We start from the raw sequence: 20,531 nt of genomic DNA, 5'->3' as shown, positions 1-20,531 counted from the left end.
TTAATTGTTGTCTGGCTTGAATAGGAAACTTTAAAAACTGAATTCGATGACCTCAGAGATGAAGTCCTGCAGCTAAAAACCAAGCTCCACCAACAAGATTTCATAGCATCACAAGGATCGCTCCTCTCCCAGATTATTAAAAAGGAAATGCAGGAAATGTTACCGGTATTAAAGTCGGGCTCGAAAGGTGTAATGCCAAGATCTTGTCACGAGGTCCGTATGGCCGACCCTTCATTGCCCACTGACGTTTACTGGATCGATCCCGACGGACAAGATGTTGGAGACGATCCCATCCAGGTGAACTGCGACATGTCCACAGGTACAGTACCTTTATCAAACAAGATTTGAATAAATAAAAGAAGTTTGGATTAATACAATTGTATCCTATTGTTATCCGACAGGAATGACAATAATTGGACACGACGCAGAAGCAGCGATTAACGTTAGCCATTGCACGGAACCCGGATGCTATACCAGACCAATCGTGTACGAAGCATCACTCAGACAAATTGCAGCTCTGGCACAAATTTCTGTAGATTGCCGGCAGTCAATTAAGGTTCGTTACATCAAAATAATTTTTTTTTCCAATCCTACACGATTGAATTTACCCCGCAATTTAATTTTCAGTACGAGTGTTACTCGGCCCCACTCCAGTACGATGGAATCCAATATTCCTGGTGGAACGACCGCTACGGTGTAGAGCAATATTTCTGGCACGGTAACGATAATTCCACTCACACGTGCCTGTGCGGAATCGGCAAAACCTGTGTCGATCCTAGTAAAAACTGCAACTGTGACGCCAACGTACCCGTCAATCTAGTCGACGAAGGTATGTTGACAAAACCAACATTTTATCGAACATCTTTTAGAAGAATAATTTTTAAAAATTACAACAAATCAGGTGAAATAACTGCAAAGGGAAGTTTGCCCATCACACGTTTGAATTTCGGACGAACGACCCCTGCAGCGTCAAGCGGTATACACACATTGGGAAAATTGAAATGCAAAGGCCAAAAGTTGGTCGAAGGAATGCCAACGTCTTGCGTCGAACTGTGGCAGATCGGACATGTCCTCAGCGGTTTATACTTGATCAAGGGCGTGTCCCAAGTGGAAACGGTTTATTGCGACTTTAGCAAAATGTCAACGGACGCAGGTTTGCTCAGACTTGATTGAAGTAAATTAGTAAAATGATCGCAATTTTTTTTTTGACGCAGGATACGAAACTTGGATTGGCTACGCTGATGTCAAATCATCTCCTGTTTATTTCTATGTACAGAAAAACGCGAATTACGCTACTGCCAACACCGCCATTCCATTCGAGTTGACCAGAACTAATGTGGGAAATGCCATGAACCCTTCAACAGGAGTTTTTACCACACCAAGACCGGGAAAATATTTTTTCACTTTTTCAGGAATCAATCTTGGAACTTCTGTAGATATTGAACTTCATTTAAATGGTGTTCAGATAGGAAGTGGATTCAGTAGTGAGGTCTATAATACCTTTTCACACCAGGCTACTTTGCAACTATCCAAAGGGGACCAGATTAGGTTGCAATTGATGAGTGGAACACTATTCGATGACAATAGACATTTTACTAGCTTTGTAGGTTTGTTAGTAGAGGAAGATGTCTTCGAATAATAATAGCCGAGTTTTGACATTTTTGCGTAGTCATATTTTAGACGATTAATTTGTTACCTAAAATTGTAATTTTAATTGCAGTTCATGCAATTGACGAATAATAAAATGAATTAAACATTTCCTCGTGTTTTCTGTTAATTACTTCACTTCCATAGTCTGAAAACATTTTTGCACGGCCATTTCTATTTAACAGTGTGTTCAAAAATGTAAAGAAAAAAACAAAAGAAAAAAAAGGACTTCAACGCATATTAAAAAGAAAACATTTTTTTGCTGTTGTTATTCACTTCTTGGTAGACGCAATATTTCATTTTCTAAAAATCCTACTACGGAGCGAAATACGAGTTTTCATGTGAGGATCAAAAACGTCAACCAGCAAGAAATAAAAAGAAGGAAATCGCACCCAACGTATATCTCATCCCTGTCTGTCTGTCTGTCTGTTACAAATTTAGTAGATACTGACAGCTTTTAACTCTAGCTTACCCTCAAGAGGATAGACTGTTGTGACAGCAATAAAATTATAGTCAGATAACCAATTGAATATAAATATTCTTTTGACTTGGAATCATTTAACCAAACTGATTCTTATTTCACAAAGCTAAACAAGTGATAAGGATTGTGATTTTTTAGAGTAAACCTACGCACCTCTTGTGGCAGAGTCGCAAACCTAGAAAAATCAAGTCCAAAAGGGTAGATTTTTTTCCGAAACGTTAAAATAAGTGCGAAAATAAAACCATAAAATGTAATGGACCATTCAACTTGGCAGAACAGCAAAGTCAACTTTCAAATTGTCGCTTATCTTTTTTAGCCGAAACGAATTTCCGCCTTCTGATATTGTATCAAATCTGTTGTGTGGGATGTCAAACCACACAGACATCCTTTTCTCGCATAGGGACGCGATGCATTAAAATGAACGACGTGGAAAAGATTGATCTCAGTCAAGTCTGAGTCTTGGCCTATTGAACGGACGAAATTTTCGGATGCCGTTCGTTTTCGGACATTACAATGTTTTTAACGAAACGGGCATTTGCAGCATTGCTGGGACTTTTATTTGCCTTGTTGGCAAATCAAATCGTTCAAACTGATCAAATCCAAATAATTCCGGAAGGGGAAAAGGACCAACACGGGATTGGGCAACACATCATTCAAGCCGGCTCAACCCTACTACTCACTTGCGTCGAAGAGTTGCACCTTTCAAAAAATAAAATAAGATGGATAATTCCCCGAATCACCCAAAGAAAAGAAGTAACAACAAAATTGTAGTTATTCATTTGATGTCATATCGACACGTGTGTCTATTGGAAACCGCTTCATTATTTCACGTGCGTTGTTCACTATACCTTGCAGAGATTGGCCAAACGAGTGAAAATAACAACTTTAAGGAATGAAACGGACCTGATTTCGACGATGGCGTTGACAAATGCCACACCCATCGACACGGGATTCTACAACTGTGAAAGGAAAGGGGCGGCAAATCGCTACGTTTACGTTTTCAGTTGGTTATTATTATTTGTCTTCACTCTTCTCGAAATTATGATTGATTGCATCATTTTTGTTTGTAACCAAAGGTCACGAAAAACTCGTTTTTATGGACATACAACATAATAACTTGACCGTCCCCAAAGAAAGGGAATCGATCCGGATTCCTTTGAAAACGACACATCCTAACGTCAGCATTTCAGTTTTTCGGCAAACCAATGAATTAGAAGTCGAATTCCAACAGGAATTTTTCAAGGTATTTCACAAAATATTTTTAAAAAGAAAAAAATTTCAAGGTGTTGGATGAAAGTTGATGGAAGAAAAGTTCCGAGGTTAAAAATCAACTAACGCAAAAGAATAATCATTTGAATATCGTCTTGGTTTTAAAAGATATTCGATTCGTCGTCAGTTGAAAATTCCAGATTTTCATTTGACTCTAAATGGGGACTGGAGTTAAGGAGTCCACAGGTTTTCGACTCGTCATATTATTATTTTGTCGGCCATTTGCCCAGCTGGAATGAAAATAAACGCATCAATATTAAGTATGACGATGACACTGAGGAATTTCGGAGCTGGTTGTTTCCACTGGATGCAATCAACGAAACCGACATAACGCGCTTGCCTGTAATTGTACAAGGCAATATACAACTATAATGTTTTCTCTGATGCACTCGTAATGATTTACGATTGCAAAACTATTTTAGGAATAGAACTGGAAAGAACGGGAGCACCTGCCGACCCAGTGGAAGGATCCGACGTTACATTAATTTGCAGCACTGCCTACGATGATATGCCTATTCGCCCGATGTGGTTCCATCATGTCAATGATAATTATTCCCTATTCCACTACCCAGAGAAAAGTAACAGCACGAATAACTTGATGAACTTTTCAGAGAAAGAAGAATCGGAAACTTTGTTCCAGCAACGGAAAAATGGTAGGACACAATAATAGTTTCATCATAGAAAAAAGGAAAATTATCTTTTGTTTGACATTCTACGTGTGACATCACATCAACTGATGTGCAGATATTCAAATAAAGACGGAAAGCAAATTTCATTTCTTCTCCAAAAGTCAATTGCATCTGCATAACGTAACCCTAAATACTCTCTACACGAAATTCAAATGCAAAATCAGCAATGAACGATTATCTTTAGATCAAAAAATTTCTTTTACTGTTAAAGGTAAGGCTGTAAAAGTGTCTGCTCAATAATATAATTCACTGGGTATATATTGAAATCACGAATCCATTCGCATTTCATAGAAATAAACAACGCCCCAGAGAATAATATAATAACCCTAGAAAAAGAAGTCGCACAGAATTTGAGTTGCAACCGATTGTCGCAACATGTTCCTGTTCAATGGCTCAAGGTGAAACTTTCCTGATTACTAATAATTTCCAATTTAATTGATAATCCCTAATTGAAATCAAGGATGGCAAACGATACATGGACAACATTTTCGAAAACAAATCTACATCTGTTTTGACTCTTCAAGGAAACGGTAACGAAAGAGGAACTTACGTGTGTCGATGGAATAACAGCAGAGGAGAGGCCAGACACAGAAACTTCATCGTCCAATCTTCTCTCGAAAGAGAAAATACATTAATCGTAGTAGCTGCATTTTTAATTGGAATATTTGCAATCGGAATGGGAATCGGCATTAAATTTTACTTCGATAAGGTAACAAATCAATTGACAGAAAATAGATCTTATTCATTTCACTATAAATTGCGCAACTCAAATAATTTCAAAGAGAAAACTGGAAGATGTGCTGGAGAAAAAAATGAATGGAGATCTAGACAAAATCGATCCGGATGTTCCAATGGATTATCAATCGGAATTCCTGCCCTACGATAAGAAATGGGAATTTCCAAAGAAGCGGCTCAGACTCGGTTTGTTGTTCACATTTGATGATTAAATTTTAGCGATGAGCAAAATTTAATTTGAAATTCAATTAAAAGGTGAAGAACTCGGATCCGGTTGTTTCGGTCGAGTTCTCAAAGCCGAGGCCGTGGGCATCAAAGATTCAGATGAAACTGTGACAACAGTGGCTGTCAAAATGATCAAACCTAATGCGAAATCTGATGACACACTTGACGCACTCATCAGAGAATTAAAAATTCTGATTTATTTGGGGCCTCACTTAAATGTCGTTAATTTAATGGGGGCCTGCACCAAAACAATCGCCAATGGTAAATTCGGATAGAAAGAAAAAAATGTAATCTGAATTTTGACCCATTTTGTTTTTTCAATTGTAGCCGAAGTTCTGGTCATAATCGAGTTTTGTCGATTTGGCAATATAAAATCACATTTAATAAAACATCGAGGTAAATTCATGAATCATTTGGACGCTTTTGGTATTTTGATACCTGAGAAAGAAACGACGGAAATCGAAAAAAACGCTAAGTAATAAACAGAGAAATAAAACGGTTTGTGATTTCGACTAATCATCACATTTTTCAAAATTAACCAGTCAACAAGTAACTTATGATGTTACAGTAAATCCCATTTGTAATGCAAAGGCATTGGTCAATGAAAACTCTGAATTTAAACGTCAGTTTAACACCCCAGAAATAAATTCGGACACAAATTTGAATCAAATAGTTAAAACAAGCGACTTGATATCCTGGTCATTGCAAGTTGCACGAGGGATGGAATTTCTAGCAAGCAAAAAGGTGAAACGCTTTATACTAAAATGTCTAAAACAAAATGTTACTATTTTTCAGTTCCCTCACAGGTATTGCACGGCGATTTGGCCGCCCGCAACGTCCTATTGGCCGATCAAGGAGTTGTCAAAGTGGCCGATTTCGGAATGGCCAGACAAATGAAGGACTATGATTACGAGAAAAAGGGAGAAGTAAGGAAGACGAAAATAAATCATTCTTGCGATAAATGGACTCCTTTTTGTCTGGCTTGATAATATAGGAGTTATTACCAGTCAAATGGATGGCCATCGAATCCCTGATGGATAAAATATTTTCCAGCCAATCAGATGTCTGGTCCTACGGAATTCTCTTGTGGGAAATATTTTCCCTCGGCCAAGACCCATATCCAGGTGGGAAAATGAATAAACTGATTATGCATTTGTCCAATTCAACTGATTCTATTTCTGACTCTATTTTCCAGGGATGGAGAATGGCTGGGCACTCGTAAAAGAAATTCAAAATGGATACCGAATGAAAAAACCGGAATATTCGCCCGTTTTTTTCGATCAAATAATGAAAAACTGTTGGCAAAAAAAGCCAAAAGAAAGACCAACTTTCCTCCAACTGGTTGATATGATAGAAACATACATCAAATTTAATTTCAGTTTAGATTATTTAGACTGATAATTAAAGAACGTTTAACCAAGATATCATTTGGGAAAAATGAGCGTGTGTCTATTTCATCCAATCGTTTTTCCCAATACATCGTTAAATTAATGTAACGTTATTGGCCAAAACAAAATAGAAGGAAACCACAACAGTAGGCTATACAAAGGAAATTTGAAGAGGTTCAAATTATAAGACTCTATTTCACGCTAAATAATAAGATTTCAATAAAGCTCAATCCAACATTCCAATCTAAACAAGCAATAAGATTTCAATCCAAAAATTTAAAAAATAAAGTGGGATTTAATTCAGATGTGAAAAATACTATTAAGTTATGATTGCCATGAAATTGTTTTCAAATTTTCGCTTATCCTAATCAAATATCCCTTTTCTGAAAATAAATCCTTTGCAAGGTTGCCAACCACAAACATCCGCACCCAACTATTGTCACCAGAAATAAAAAGGAAGCAGCGAGAGTTTATCAGTTAAAACTATCGGATAAAAATAGCGAAATGAAAAAAAAGTAAAGAGCGAGTATAATTTGAGTAAAGCAGAAAATGTTAGTGCGTAGCAGACAAGAGCGCATACAACAAGTTGGGCTAATTATTCTTTGCTCGTTGAAAAATTCAAATTTTTAAAAAATATATTTAGTCGAGTGTTCGAACTTTTTCGTTTTACGTTTGAGTAGTGGGGGCATGGGTGCATTTTCAAGCTGAAAATGTTGTCAAGAAAACAGAAAATCGCGCTGCTGGGACTTTTATTTTACGTATTGGCCAATCAAGTCGTCCAAACCGATCAAGTCCAAATGTTTCCAAAAATACAAAAGGAAGATCAGGTGATTGAAGCCGGCTCAACCCTAACACTTGCATGCGTCGAAAAGTTAAATCGATCAGATGATCAAATAAAATGGACAGTTCCCAGACACGTCACATTCAAGGAGGTATAACAAAACAAAATATGTATAGTAAATCTATAACATAACATCGCCGTAACTACACTAAAATTGCTGTTCACATTTGAAATGTGTTTGATTACTAATACCTTTATAGCAATGGATAAAACGCTTTAACGAAACAACTTTCACGAATGAAACGCACCTGATCTCGACGATGACTTTAAAAAACGCCACAGTCTATGACACGGGTTTCTACAAATGTGAAGGGAAATGGATAGAAAATCGATACGTTTACGTTTCCAGTTCGTAATAGTTTTCCTTGATTCAATAACCGCTTTGAACGTCATATATCTTCACTAAAAGATTCAATTGATCGTTCGCACTCAGGTCACGAAAAGCTGGTTTTTAGGGAGGGCGATAACGATCACTTTTTGGGCGGGAAACCAGGAGAACCCATTATTTTCCCTTGTAAAGTGACTCATCCCAACGTCAGCCTCTCACTTTTTCGGCAAACGAGAGAAACAACAGTCCAATTTCAAAATGAATACTTCAAGGTATTTCGCACTGATTCGACACCAGAAAATGCCTTTGGCAGATGTCAGATGAGGGTAAAAACATTCGTCTTATTTACTTTTTAAAGGTTTGGGATTCCTCGTCGTCGTTTGAAAATACGAGATGGTCCTTCGATCCTAAAAAAGGACTGACATTGAAGGACCCCACAATTTTCGACTCGACCTATTATTATTGTGTTGGACATTTGCCTCTTGTCAACGGAAAACGCGTCAGCATCAAACATTTTAGTCGAAAATCTGGCGAATTTCGGAGATGGTTCTTCTCGACGAATCAAACAGACGCCACCGATGTTTTACGCGCTGCATTAGTTGTAGAAGGCAACAGATTAATTATTCGATTTTCCTCTCAACTCGAAATAATTGACGATTGCAAAACCAGGAATGGAACTGGAACGAATAGGAGCACCTGACGACCCAGTGGAAGGATCTAACGTTACATTGATTTGTACTACTTCTAACAAAGTTGGACAGGAAAAAAACAGGCCGAAATGGTTCTATCACGACAATAACAATTTTTATCGTCCAGTCATATTACTCCCCAAGAAAAAGAGGATGGAAAAATTTAATGCTAGGTTCCCAGCAAACGGTGAAAAGAATTCACAGCCAACTAATAATCAAGGTCCATTTACCAAGTATCGTAGGGAAATGGTCGGGATATTGTTTAATTTGCTCATACAATTTTTTCAATCGATGCAGATTTTCAATTAAGCGAGGAAGCCAAATTTGTGTTTTTCTACAAGAGTGAACTCTACCTGCCATACTTGACTCTACATAACTCCCACACAAAATTCAAATGTGAAATAACCAACAAAAGATTCTTCAAAATGAAAGAGATATCTTTCACCATTAAAGGTATCCAATAGCGAAACAACACGTCCATCAATTGAAATATTAAATCAATTGACACATCATAGAAATATACAACGACCCAATGCCCAGTACTGTTGCGCTAGAAAAACACATCGCTTCAAATCTGACCTGCAATCGGCTATCGAAACACGTTTCTATTCATTGGCTCAAGGTGAAATTTCTCAAGTGAAAATTTGACGTTTCCTCTGTTTTTATGTCTCTTAATTGTTAATTCAAATTGACTGATGACAAGGACGGCGAACGATACTTTGACTCGGTTTACGAAAACGAAACCTCGTCAACTTTGACCCTGCAGGGAAACGAAAACGAAAGAGGAACCTACGAATGCCGATGGAATAACAGCAGAGGAGAGGCCAGACAGCGAAACTTCTTTGTCAGTTTCAAATTGGTCGAAGAACAAAGTACCGTCATCATTTTTACAACATTAATCGGATTATTTGCAGTCGGGATGGGGATCGGCATCAAATTTTACCTCGACAAAGTAAGAAATAAATTTTGACTGATGCAAATAATGTGCGATTCATTACCAAAGTAAATCAAACAATTGTTTAAAAGAAAACCCTTGAAAGAATTTTGGGTGGAGATCCAGGCAGAATCGACCCGAATGTGCCGATTGAATATCAAACGGAATTCCTGCCCTACGATAAGAAATGGGAGTTTCCCAGGAAAAGGCTTAGACTCGGTTTGTTTTGTTCCCGATATTTTACAAATGATTTGGAAAAGAACATAAAATATAACAAATGAAACTAAAAGGTCAAGAACTCGGAACTGGATGTTTCGGCCGAGTTGTCAAAGCCGAAGCCGTGGGCATCAAAAACTCGGATGAAACTGTGACAACAGTGGCCGTTAAAATGATCAAACAAACGGCCAAGACCAAAGACGCACTGGACGCTCTCATAAGGGAATTAAAAATTCGTATTTATTTAGGGGCTCATTTTAATGTAGTCAATTTGATGGGAGCCTGCACCCAAACAATGGTCAAAGGTAAAATCAGGTAGCACGAAAAAGACGAAACCAAAACGTTGATTCCATTCTCTCATTTATAGAAGAAGTTTTGGTCATAATAGAGTATTGCAGATTTGGCAATTTAAAATCGCATCTGATAAAATACCGAGACCGATTCGTCAATCAGTTGGACGCATTGGGCAACATGTTACCCGAGAAAATAACGGCGGAAATGAACTTACTACCCTCAAAGTAATCATTACAATTTAAACGATGAACAAGTATCGATGGAAAATTATTATTATTTTATCACTACAGTCAACCAGTCGGAAATGATTCTACAGACCATCACCCTATCTCTGATGTGAATGAAGTCTTAAAGTTCCAACGTAAGTATACGCATAAATCAAATTTCAAAAATACTGAATACTCACATATTTTTTTAATCAAATTTTACAACCCTGACATTGACACATTTTCAAATGATTTAACAAAAATTAAAGAGCCAGGACATAAAGTTAATAATGTTCTCGAACCGGCCCTGCCCTTCAAGTACGAAAAAGAAGATTCGGGCACGGATTTAAATCAAATAATTAAAACAAGCGACTTAATCTCCTGGTCATTGCAAATTGCTAGAGGGATGGAATTCCTAGCAAGCAAAAAGGTGACGACATTTACTAATACTGAATCAACAATTAAAAAAAACAAAAAAGAAATTTGCTCGTAAAGGTTCTGCACGGCGATTTGGCCGCCCGCAATGTTCTTTTGGCCGATCACGGAGTTGTCAAAGTGACCGATTTCGGAATGGCAAGGCAAATGAAGGATTACGAATACGAGAAAAAGGGAGAGGTAATCAAGTTCATAATAGTAATGATGTAGCAATGAAAAGTAATGGCCTGATTTAATGATAGGTATTATTGCCAGTCAAATGGATGGCCATCGAATCCCTGACTGATAAAATCTTTTCAAACCAATCGGATGTCTGGTCTTACGGGATTGTTCTGTGGGAGATTTTTTCCCTCGGTCAAGACCCCTATCCAGGTGGGAAATGAATTAACGGAACGGAACATTATGTTTGACTGATGCAAGTCATTTTAACTTTCAGGAATGGGTAATGGCTGGGCACTTAAGAGAGAAATTCTAAATGGTTATCGAATGACACCACCAGAATATTCACCCAATTTTTTCGGGAAAATAATGGAAAACTGTTGGAATTCGGAACGGAAAGAGAGGCCAACCTTCTCCAAATTGGCCGAGATGATGGAAAATTACATCAAGTCAAATAACAGCTTCGATTATTTAAACTGAACGGGAAAAGAAACTGAAATAGTCAAATATTAGAGGTATTCCACTCCCGTCTGAAATTTTTAAGAATTTTTACATTATTGAACGATGAACAAAGTCGTAGCAAATCTATTTCCAGCAACGAGATTGAAATATTTGGAATACTCGGTTCGTCCTTATACTTTTGACTCGTTTCTAAAGTTAAATCCAAGTAAACCTTTGAAATCCACCCTCCCACACCCTCCGAATTTCCCTTATCGCTTATGCTTTAACTTTAATCACAAAAACTGTCGAAAAATTGGAATAAAATATTAGCCTGATACATGGAAGTATACTATGCTTGCAATTTTAAATCGTGTGCTGACGAAGCGATCGTTTCTCGGTCAAGAATTGCTCGCAGGATTTCCTCGTTCTACACGGAATCGTTCCCACAAAAAACGAAGGGGATGGATCGCCACCAAAATAGTCAATACGCCTGCCATTCGACTCCCACCTATCGCCGAAGATTCAAACAGGCAGGTATCAAAATACAAGATTAAAACATAGTATTTTTTAAACCTGGACATTGAATAGTGATCAGAAATCTAACTTTATATTATAATCAAAGAGGCTTGAGATTTAACTCTATAGACCACACACCCAACCCCCATATTTACACATTAATAAGTTGAATTAACCAGACAACTTCAAACTATCACATGTCTCATTCCATCGCAATACTTGAAATATTTTAACTTTTTTCCTACCTGTTGTGCTCCAACGTGTTGGCATCTGTTGTCAGAAGGGGGGGGGGGGGAAATTGGTTAGGGGTTTCATCCGTCCCAGTCACCAAGATCTGGTGAACAGAACTGGTGAAACCTGTTAACAAAAAGTAGAAAGCAAGGCTTCATTACAATAGTTATCATTATTAAATTTTTAGTTAGGTTACAAAAATATCAATATGAAACTTATCAAATACTTTCCATTTCATTGATCACAGAGATAAGTTTGCCAATATTTTATGACACTGAAATTGAAAGATCACAAACGTACAATAAGTAATCCTTACAACAGATAAAACTTGGATGTACTTTATTTTACCGGTTGGACAGTTGAGAAGACGTACGAGCATGTACTCCTCCCTGCTTTGATCTTCAACTGGCTTCTAATAATCTAGTCAATTTCAACAGGAAAGCAGGTGATTACCGTCTACCGACAAGAGAGTCAACACGAAATAAATCAAAGTAATTGAAACACTAAAATTATACTCACGGAAGATGACAGGAATATTAAGTCCGACACAATTCAATCAGCAGAACTCGACCACACTCCATCTCCATGGCGACTGAGCTGACAAACATTAGTTAAGAAAAGGAGGACTGGTAAGCAAATGGTCGGCCATCATGGATTTTGTTGCGCCCATTCCCTTCTTTGTTCTTTTAGAAAAATTTCGTTTTAACAAAATTGAAAATTGCCAAGCGATTGGCGATTGGGTCTTTCGGCTTGCAAAAACGAGAAAAAAGATGAGAAAAATGTCTTAAATATTTAAAATTACTGATAAATATTAATTAATCGTGGATCGTCTAAGATTTTCGTGGATAAACTTTTACCGTTTTGCGGTGCAATGTAATCGACTGTCGTGTTGCTTCCATTGGATACGGCGACAATTGGGTGACAGGGCCCTCTTGTGGTTAAAATCGTCGCTGGCGAAATGCGAGTTGTTCATATGAGGGTATAGAACAGTCATCTAAGAAATAAAATGTAGAAAATCGCATACAACGCAAATCTCAAATTAGGTCAATGAAATCGTACCAGTCACGAGCATATGAAACTAATCCGTGACGTACGATTTAGCGTCCACCTAGTATAATCCATGTAAAGCTGCAATAATATAATCAAGGTTTTATTTGAACGAATATTCTAGCTGGACAAACACAGGCTCACGCTCATGTTCAAACTAACTGTGTGTAACTATTTTCGAACTCGTGTACCACCCAGCTGTTGCAGCGCTTCATGGTCAAATGCGCAGTCCGACCAGAAACTAAACAAAGCATATTTGATCACGCCTTCGAACATGGGAACACACAATTTCCCAGTTTACATACGTCACCCCCAATATTCTAGATAAATAAAGTGCGTGAAGAATACGAATACGTTATAGCTGTAGAGCGGTGATTAATCATCAACGAGTTGTGTTTTTTCAAGTGCGAAGCACCTGCCAAAAGAACTCAACGGCATCTCGCAACCAACCATTAATACAACTGTTTAATCGACACTGCTTATAGCTGTAACGAACCCTATTTAAATAGAAGGGTAGTTTGATACAACTATCACTTGTTTGACATCGGCACGATCAGAATGATTCGCATGTCCATTCGCCTAAGTTTCGTCTTAGTTTTGATCAGTTGGTCAACTTACCAAGTGGCCGCTGAACAAAATTTGGAGGAGCAACCGCAACTGGAACAACTCAGGAACAACTACGTGAGTAATAGAAGAAAAAATTAATTTTATCAGAAATACAACTACATAAATTGACAAAAATTATATCTACGTAAAGAATTTTTTTTCTTCGCAATCTCACTCATTCCCAGCTTGATATAAATTTTCAGATAATTAAACAACAAGATTTGGAAAAACAAGTTCATCAATTGAAAGCTCAAAGTCTCAGACAAGTTGGATCCACCCTACCGAGATCCTGTTGGGATCTCAAGACTATGGGCCAAAGTGTCAACGGGATTTATTTAGTCCAAGGGGCGAAATCAATTGAAACTGTTTTCTGCGATTTCAAAAAACACCCCAGCGACGCAGGTTTAAAAAATTACTTTCTTATCGTCCAAAATCGTCAAGAAAAATAATTATATCAATTCAATAGATGATTTTTTGTTCTTTAAATTTCAGATTACCAAAACTGGATTGGCTTTGTTGATGTCAAAACTTTCCCCGTCTACTTCTACGCCCAAAGAACTTCCACCTACGCCAATGTCGAAACAATCGTTCCTTTCGAGCAGATGAGGCTCAACGTGGGAAATGCCATGAATCCTACGACGGGAATATTCACGGCTCCTAGAACGGGGAAATATTTTTTCGCTTATTCGGGGCTTTCCGATGGTTCAACTCCTGTTCGAATCGATTTTCTGTTCAGGAACAGGAGATCGTCCGACTGGGAAAAAATCGGACAGGCCTACGGTGCAAACAACTACGTGACTTTCGCGCTCGAATCCACTCTTCAGTTGAGCAAAGGCGACCAAATATGTTTGTATTTAAAACTAGGAAAAATCCACGAATGGATCGGTCCCGGTTTTGGTCCCTATTCCAGTTTCGTTGGCATGTTAATGGAAGAAGATATTTTTGCTTAGTGGGGGGATACACACCTAACAGCATTGGCCACCAATTCCTGCTTTTAATTCATAATTATTTTTAGCGGCAAGTATATTCATTGCGAATACACATTGTTGGAAACGGAACTGTTTCTTTGATAAATAATAAATGCGATCATGTGTCAATAGTTATAGAATAATAAAAATGAAAAATATTTTACGTTACTTTAAAACTAAACTCAGCTTTTTGCCAAGGTGTCATTACTGAAAATCCCTCACTACATTTAGTAATCATAGCAAGTCCTGTTAACACTGCGCCATGTGTCCACGGACACAACAGTCGACGTCGACCCACTGGATTGAAATCATCATGTGCCCAAATTTCCTTACTTCCTTTACAACGAATCATTATACAGCTGTTAGCCCTCAACTCGTCAACTGTAAAGAAATATTGAAAATTCTTAAAATGAAATAAAATCACACTTACTCGCTTCTTGTCTCCGTTTAAAATCTTGACGATTGGCTCGAACGATGGACCGTCCATCCGCACTGGGAAAGTTTGGAAGATGACTTGCCACCGGCCCTCATTTCACTGGATCACAGATAAGGCAGGAGGGGAATCTTCCCTTGGCTTCCATTGGACTGTCATCCAACTATAAAATTATTAAAACCATAACAAATTTAGTTCTTACTTGCCAATTACTAAAAATATTTCACAACGCTGAAGCTGACATCTCAATCAATGAAAAAGGAACACCTTATACTTTTAGAAAATTTAACTGAAATATAACTAATGCCATCATTTGATAGGCCACTAATGACTAATGAATTCATTCATCACAATTCACTGAAACAATACAACCACACCAACAAATTCGACCACACTCCATCTTCATTGCTACTGAAGGAACCGTTAGAAGTTGATCAACATCATGGCCATAATCAACATAATCCCTTTTATTGTTCTGAAGTTTTTCTGCATTTGAGGAAACGTACAGCCGGCACATGCAGCGAGATACGACATTTTTGGAAAATTTACAGCAGTTTCAGGCCACATGATCCCTGATCCGACGGAATTGCCTAGTATAATTTGTTACCTGTAAATTCACTACGAAATCATACACATTTATTGGCCTATTACATTTACTGACCATTTTTAAGACGAAAAATGTCAGGTACTGTAAAAGAGTACGTACCTGAATACCTCGCACTTTGCAGTTGCAACTTGCAAGCAGAGTGCAGACGAAGTTAACTGCCATAACAAGCGGTGTTGCCCTATTATCAAATACTGTAGAGTTTATTTAGACAATTAGACTAGTTCTGGTTTACATGAACGTGTGAATAAACACACAAATTTGTTTCCACTTTCTTAAATTGAACACAAAAATGTAAAAACCATCTTGAAACTGTTTTCCTTTCAACAATTTTAAAAGTTTAAACGCCAAAGTATTACAGAATGATATTGCGAACTAACGTTGAGATTGCATTTTTTACGCCACATTATAGCTATATTCGTACATCAAACTTGAGGTCCGCTCCAGGTACTCCTTTTCAATCAGTGTCGCAATGCACGTTTTTATCAAGCTAATAGAAGGAGCGAATCGGGTTTAGATCTGGCTCAACACCTCCTGAATTAAGTCGATGTGGCGAAGAATCTTCCTAGATTTAATTAATTAAAATTTAAAAAAAATGTAAAAACGCTGGCAAGTAGTTCTGAAGACTTACAAGGTTGTTTAATAATTAGGGTTAATAATTAGGGCGATGGGTGGCGACTGCAGCACAGGCCTCATCTAGAGCACTGCTAAATAGCTGATCATTACTGAAAACAGTATCGGTGATCTCTTTGCACTCGGAGTGGAACCTAAGCATGCCCGCCTCTACAAACTGGGCAGACATGTTGTCTCCTGACAGGTTAGCCACTGTTCGCAATCCTTCTTGTTTGATGTGTTCCTTGAAGTGCGAGACTAGAACAGTCAAACTTCCCGGAATCGACTAAACAAATTTTCTAAAAAATTAAAATTTATGCTACAAGGCATTAAGATTAGCTCTCACCTTCAATAGCTATCGCTTATCGTTAACTTTGAGCAATTTCGAAATACATTTGATTTGATTTGATACGGTAGGTGCTATTGGCCATGGCGTTTCGAAATGCATAATTCCAGTTTTCACAATGTCGTAATAGTTGCACAGTTCACCCCCAAGCGGCCATATTACACACTATAACGATCGGCGCGAATTGACTAGAGACTAGACGAATGTTGAATCGAAATGATAATCAAATAAAATGGTATTACTTTGCCTTGAATGAAACAACTGATTAACATTCGAATAATTAAAACGCAATCATTGCAAAAAAATTCAAGTTAATTGGTTGACACAATTTCGAGATACAGTTGAAATTGTAGGAGAATGTCGACTTGCAAACAAAGATTTGCCCTTCTTTTCACATATAAGGGATCGCCACTGCTTATGATCCCGTCGTGTATCTTCTGAATCCTTCTAGATACAATTACTGTGATTATAACAGATAATAACCTGCAAGCAGCATGGAATCTTGTGCGAATGTTGAAATGATGTCGAGAATAAGAACTTATGCGGAATGCGAGGCATTTTTTGAAGCTGTAACCAGAGGCTCCAGGGAGGATTTGATTGAAACACTCAACACCCACGGTACGGCAGTGACTACCGAATTGTCAAGATCGTACAATGAACACGGACAGACCCCTCTTCAGGTGGCCATCCAGGGAGGAAATTTGGACATGGTGAAATTCTTGGTCGGCAAACTGGACGTTCCCATCGGGCAAATTGGACGGATGATTTTGAATGGTGTCACATACCTGGACGTTCCAGCGCTGTACGCGGCTATCGTTTGCGGAGAATTAGACATTTCCACCTATCTCCTTTCCATTGAAGTGCGAGCCGGTCAGCAAACCACCCAAATGATCATCGAGTCCATCGTCTCCAGTCCCAACGGCCGACAAGAGAAGATCAACATTCTGGAACTGATGGGCGCAATCAATTTTTACTTTTACGAAACGCATCCAGCCCCGCAAAACGGTCTCATGTACTGGAGGGCAGCCCTGCATCTTCGCCAATCGACGGTCCATGATGAAGCGGATGTTATGCCAAACGAGTTTGCAGTCACGATAGAACAACTGGAGCATCTGTCTAGGCTCGAGCTCTTCACCCAAGCAGTTTTGGTCAGCCAGCGAGTCCTGGACAAGGTCCATCCTGGTCCTCATATCTTCAACCTCGCCTTCTTGTGCCATTGGGCATCTATTTGTTCCTTCCGCCAAGGGCAGAGCGGCCGCGCCATACACATGTTGATGTACGTCCTACAGCAATCACAAGCACTTGAACACTGGAAGGGTTTCAAGACAAGTCAAATCATCAACTGGGCCCTTGACATTATTGAGACGAGCCTCATCAATCTACAAGAAAGGCCGGGACAAGAGGAGTTTTCGTTTGCCAGTTTCATGGCAATGTTCAATTTCACCAGTCACTACATGTCCTATCTGCAAGGGAATCGCCAACTACGCAATATTGACCGGAGCACTCTGCTCGGTCTGGCAAGTGTCTTAGTGCAATTGATTTTTTGGTCCAGTGAGCTGATGCCGCAATGGAGTGATGGGGATCGCACAGAGTTCAAGCGAAGTTTTCATGAATTCTTACTGAAAGATCAGAGATGGGGAAACGCCAATCACAATTTCCTACAAACGCTTTGCCATCTGAAGAGTATTGAGCATACGTTCGCTGCAATTCACCAACAAATGGACAGCGAGAGTGACGAATGTCTGTCACGCGGCGATAAAGAAATCGGAGATGACATGTCTGAGGACGAAAGTGACGTAGTGAAGTTTGAACTCATCAGAGATTATCGTGAAGAAGACAATGAGGTTAGTGAACCGGACGAAGAATGGACGCTGTCCATCATCCAGATGATCCTTAGACTCGGAGCCGATCCTAACGCAGCTGACCTCAACGGAGCGACTCCCCTCCACTTACTGGCCATGAATCGTGGCAATCTCGCTCAGTCTAATCTGCTGATAGAATACGGCGCCGAAATATACCAATCGGACGTGAGCGGCTCGACACCCTTGATGCTGTTTCAGGAATGGCAAAACCAACTTGCCAGTCAGGGCGATCCCGATCCAAACCTCCAATTCCTCATCGGCTGCGCTTTACCACTGCCTCTGAGCTGCTTGGCTACTCGAGACCTACAGCACTAAAGTGTCATTCCATTTGACGATGATGCAGACGACGGTTCCGCCCACTCTGCAAGCCATTCTTCATCGACATTAATCAGAACATTCCATATGGAAATTAAAATGTCAGTGTTTAGTTTTACTTTTGATTGATTTGACACTGTTCTGTCAGTTGCTTTCAATAAATTTCATTTAAAAAAAATACATTGTTTCGCTTATTCATTAGTTTGATTGTTTACCAAGTACCTCACCTAAACGGTGAAAGTCAGCAAAATTTGAGAAATTTACAGCTAATATAGATACCCATTGCCGATTTGGAGTTCTATTTATTTAAATGTCTTTTGATTAATATAGATGCGCACTGCTGGAAGCGACAGAAAAATGAACCGGCTGCAGCGGGAGATTTGTTCACTTGATTGTTTATTCGACGAATTAGTCTAAAACAGTATGCCTATACCATCCTATTTTTCAAGCGCTATAACAAATCAGTTTTTGTTTTGAACTGGCTTCCATCCATCGATATAAAATAAAACTTTTTGGCGGAGGCATTCGTTTATCAAAACAATGTGCTACTGAGTATAAACGTTCTGGGTTTGATGTTTTTTTGACATCGGTTTGACTGATTGTGGAAAAACACTTAATGATCTTGGAGCCAGCCTATTCCTTCCAACGGCGATCTTCCGGCACTCTCTGGTGGACTAGAAGGTGACGGAGAAGATGTATAACGTCTGCTCGGGGTTTCTAAATGGCGGAAGCGGATGGAGGAATTTAAAACTGGAAAACTTTTTTTGGGTTTCGCATTTTTCGGTAGCCCCGGGAGGTTATTTAGCTGGAATCGCTAACCTACTTCGTGTTTCCAGTTTCCACGTCGTCCGGCGGAAGAAAAAAAAACTGTTCGAGCAAAGGGAATTAACACCCGAAATGTGAAATCGACATAACATCAACACTTTGATTTACTTTAAATAAATTTAAACGCAAAAGAGCAAAATAAATTTCTTTATGTGAATTACAATACAACGAAATTTAACAATATTGATACATACATGTCGCATATGTCAATTTAAGTATTTAAGAAATTTTCAATTAAAACGTAGAAACATGAATATCATAATTGATAACGGTGGTTTAATGGTCAGCAACACAGGCTGCCATACCAGGGGACTAAGGTTCGAATCTCGGACCAGGCACACATCGAGTTTGTTAGCCATAAGCCACCGTAACCTATTAACACAAGTGATTGATTCTGTTGTTGAGCGCAATAGAGGGCATGCCTAACGGTGAGGCCATGGGACGATACCTGCTAGTACTGCTAGCACTCCGATGTTCCATGGCTGAAGCATATTATTCAATATTATATATTTAGTATGCTAAAGATTTAGTCGGTTGATCAGCAAAGCTCCTTTGGGTCGATCTTTGGGCCCGTCTAGATTTCTAACGATTTCTAAGTCGTTTCCATTGGGCCGGGGGATCTAATCGTTAGGACTTCACGTTCTTCGTGGTTGAAGTTTTTTTTTTTTTTAAATATAATTTTACAAATAATTATAGAACAATTAACAATCATTTAGAACCATGATACTACCGTAAAACGTAGTTCAACTCGGTTGAACTACTCAGCAAAGCGCTTTGCTTTTTATCCAAACTAATTCCCTCGACTAGGCATTCAGCACAATTGTGCATTGGATAAGAATATAAACGCTTCGACAAATCAAAACCTAACCAACGTTGAAATCTATACAGTCGTCAGTTAAAATTTTTGTTTAAAAAAATGGGTGATAATAAATCGCTATACTCGGAATATTTGCGGGTTAGCCTTAATCTACGCTATTGCGACGCAAATGAACAAAACCTTATACGCAGAGTAAAACCTTCAGTTGGCCGCAAGAAATTATTCATCGCCTGAATAAAATGGACTACGGAGTAATAATAAAAGAATAAAATTTACTGAAATTATAACCAAGTCTGAATTGCATATTGCCAACTGGAAAACTCTCGTTTGCGACCTACGCGGTTACTACCTTACGAGTAATGCCAGCAGTTG

At 38.6% G+C, this 20,531-nt stretch overlaps 4 protein-coding genes and 2 long non-coding RNA genes across 12 annotated transcripts in view; 4 read left to right on the top strand and 2 right to left on the bottom strand.

Moving 5' to 3' along the window:
- Positions 1-20,531, top strand: part of LOC124347052 — a 67,408-nt gene that overhangs the window by 238 nt on the left and 46,639 nt on the right. The window contains exons 2-6 of one of the 2 annotated variants that reach the window (XM_046798426.1): positions 25-319; positions 402-556; positions 628-829; positions 902-1,153; positions 1,215-1,759. The exons of the other annotated variant lie outside the window; for it this stretch is intronic. Of the exons in view, the coding sequence (XP_046654382.1) occupies positions 25-319; positions 402-556; positions 628-829; positions 902-1,153; positions 1,215-1,639 (1,329 nt within the window). The 3' untranslated portion in view covers positions 1,640-1,759. Of the gene's footprint in view, positions 1-24; positions 320-401; positions 557-627; positions 830-901; positions 1,154-1,214; positions 1,760-20,531 lie in introns of those variants that run through there. 2 annotated transcript variants of the gene reach the window in all.
- LOC124344840 (vascular endothelial growth factor receptor 1-like) lies at positions 2,580-6,610 on the top strand. Its single transcript, XM_046798252.1, has 15 exons — positions 2,580-2,881; positions 2,984-3,131; positions 3,205-3,371; positions 3,506-3,752; positions 3,820-4,050; positions 4,142-4,297; positions 4,378-4,484; positions 4,547-4,795; positions 4,869-5,007; positions 5,077-5,307; positions 5,374-5,521; positions 5,589-5,790; positions 5,853-5,972; positions 6,041-6,170; positions 6,242-6,610. Exons 1-15 carry the CDS (start codon positions 2,642-2,644, stop codon positions 6,442-6,444), a joined length of 2,718 nt encoding a protein of 905 aa, XP_046654208.1. The 5' UTR covers positions 2,580-2,641; the 3' UTR covers positions 6,445-6,610.
- Positions 7,008-11,225, top strand: LOC124344808 (vascular endothelial growth factor receptor 1-like). The gene is made up of 16 exons (XM_046798250.1): positions 7,008-7,366; positions 7,476-7,623; positions 7,709-7,875; positions 7,962-8,211; positions 8,273-8,512; positions 8,590-8,745; positions 8,808-8,914; positions 8,996-9,244; positions 9,319-9,445; positions 9,517-9,747; positions 9,810-9,960; positions 10,027-10,097; positions 10,212-10,372; positions 10,438-10,557; positions 10,620-10,749; positions 10,814-11,225. Exons 1-16 carry the CDS (start codon positions 7,145-7,147, stop codon positions 11,014-11,016), a joined length of 2,733 nt encoding a protein of 910 aa, XP_046654206.1. The 5' UTR covers positions 7,008-7,144; the 3' UTR covers positions 11,017-11,225.
- The window catches only part of LOC124350689, a 67,497-nt gene continuing 58,823 nt past the window's right edge, over positions 11,858-20,531 (bottom strand). The window contains exons 1-6 of one of the 6 annotated variants that reach the window (XR_006921093.1): positions 13,390-13,450; positions 12,784-12,852; positions 12,582-12,718; positions 12,240-12,316; positions 12,073-12,180; positions 11,858-11,998 (exon numbers count right to left, since the gene is read on the bottom strand). This is a non-coding gene — a long non-coding RNA (uncharacterized LOC124350689). Of the gene's footprint in view, positions 11,999-12,072; positions 12,181-12,239; positions 12,317-12,384; positions 12,474-12,581; positions 12,719-12,783; positions 12,853-13,389; positions 13,451-20,531 lie in introns of those variants that run through there. The other 5 variants (XR_006921092.1, XR_006921088.1, XR_006921091.1 and 2 more) reach the window with 5 other exon arrangements.
- LOC124348944 (complement C1q-like protein 3) lies at positions 13,258-14,435 on the top strand. The gene is made up of 3 exons (XM_046799363.1): positions 13,258-13,452; positions 13,581-13,779; positions 13,870-14,435. Exons 1-3 carry the CDS (start codon positions 13,330-13,332, stop codon positions 14,325-14,327), a joined length of 780 nt encoding a protein of 259 aa, XP_046655319.1. The 5' UTR covers positions 13,258-13,329; the 3' UTR covers positions 14,328-14,435.
- On the bottom strand, positions 15,772-16,373 carry LOC124350757. Its single transcript, XR_006921106.1, has 3 exons — positions 16,341-16,373; positions 16,014-16,280; positions 15,772-15,947 (listed from the first exon to the last, which is right to left on the bottom strand). It is a non-coding gene; the product is annotated as an uncharacterized LOC124350757 (long non-coding RNA).

This window comes from Daphnia pulicaria, chromosome 1 (assembly GCF_021234035.1).
Source record: "Daphnia pulicaria isolate SC F1-1A chromosome 1, SC_F0-13Bv2, whole genome shotgun sequence".
Taxonomy (NCBI): Eukaryota; Metazoa; Arthropoda; class Branchiopoda; order Diplostraca; family Daphniidae; genus Daphnia; species Daphnia pulicaria.
Note: the sequence above shows the minus strand (reverse complement) of the source record. Positions and strands in the feature narration are given on the sequence as shown.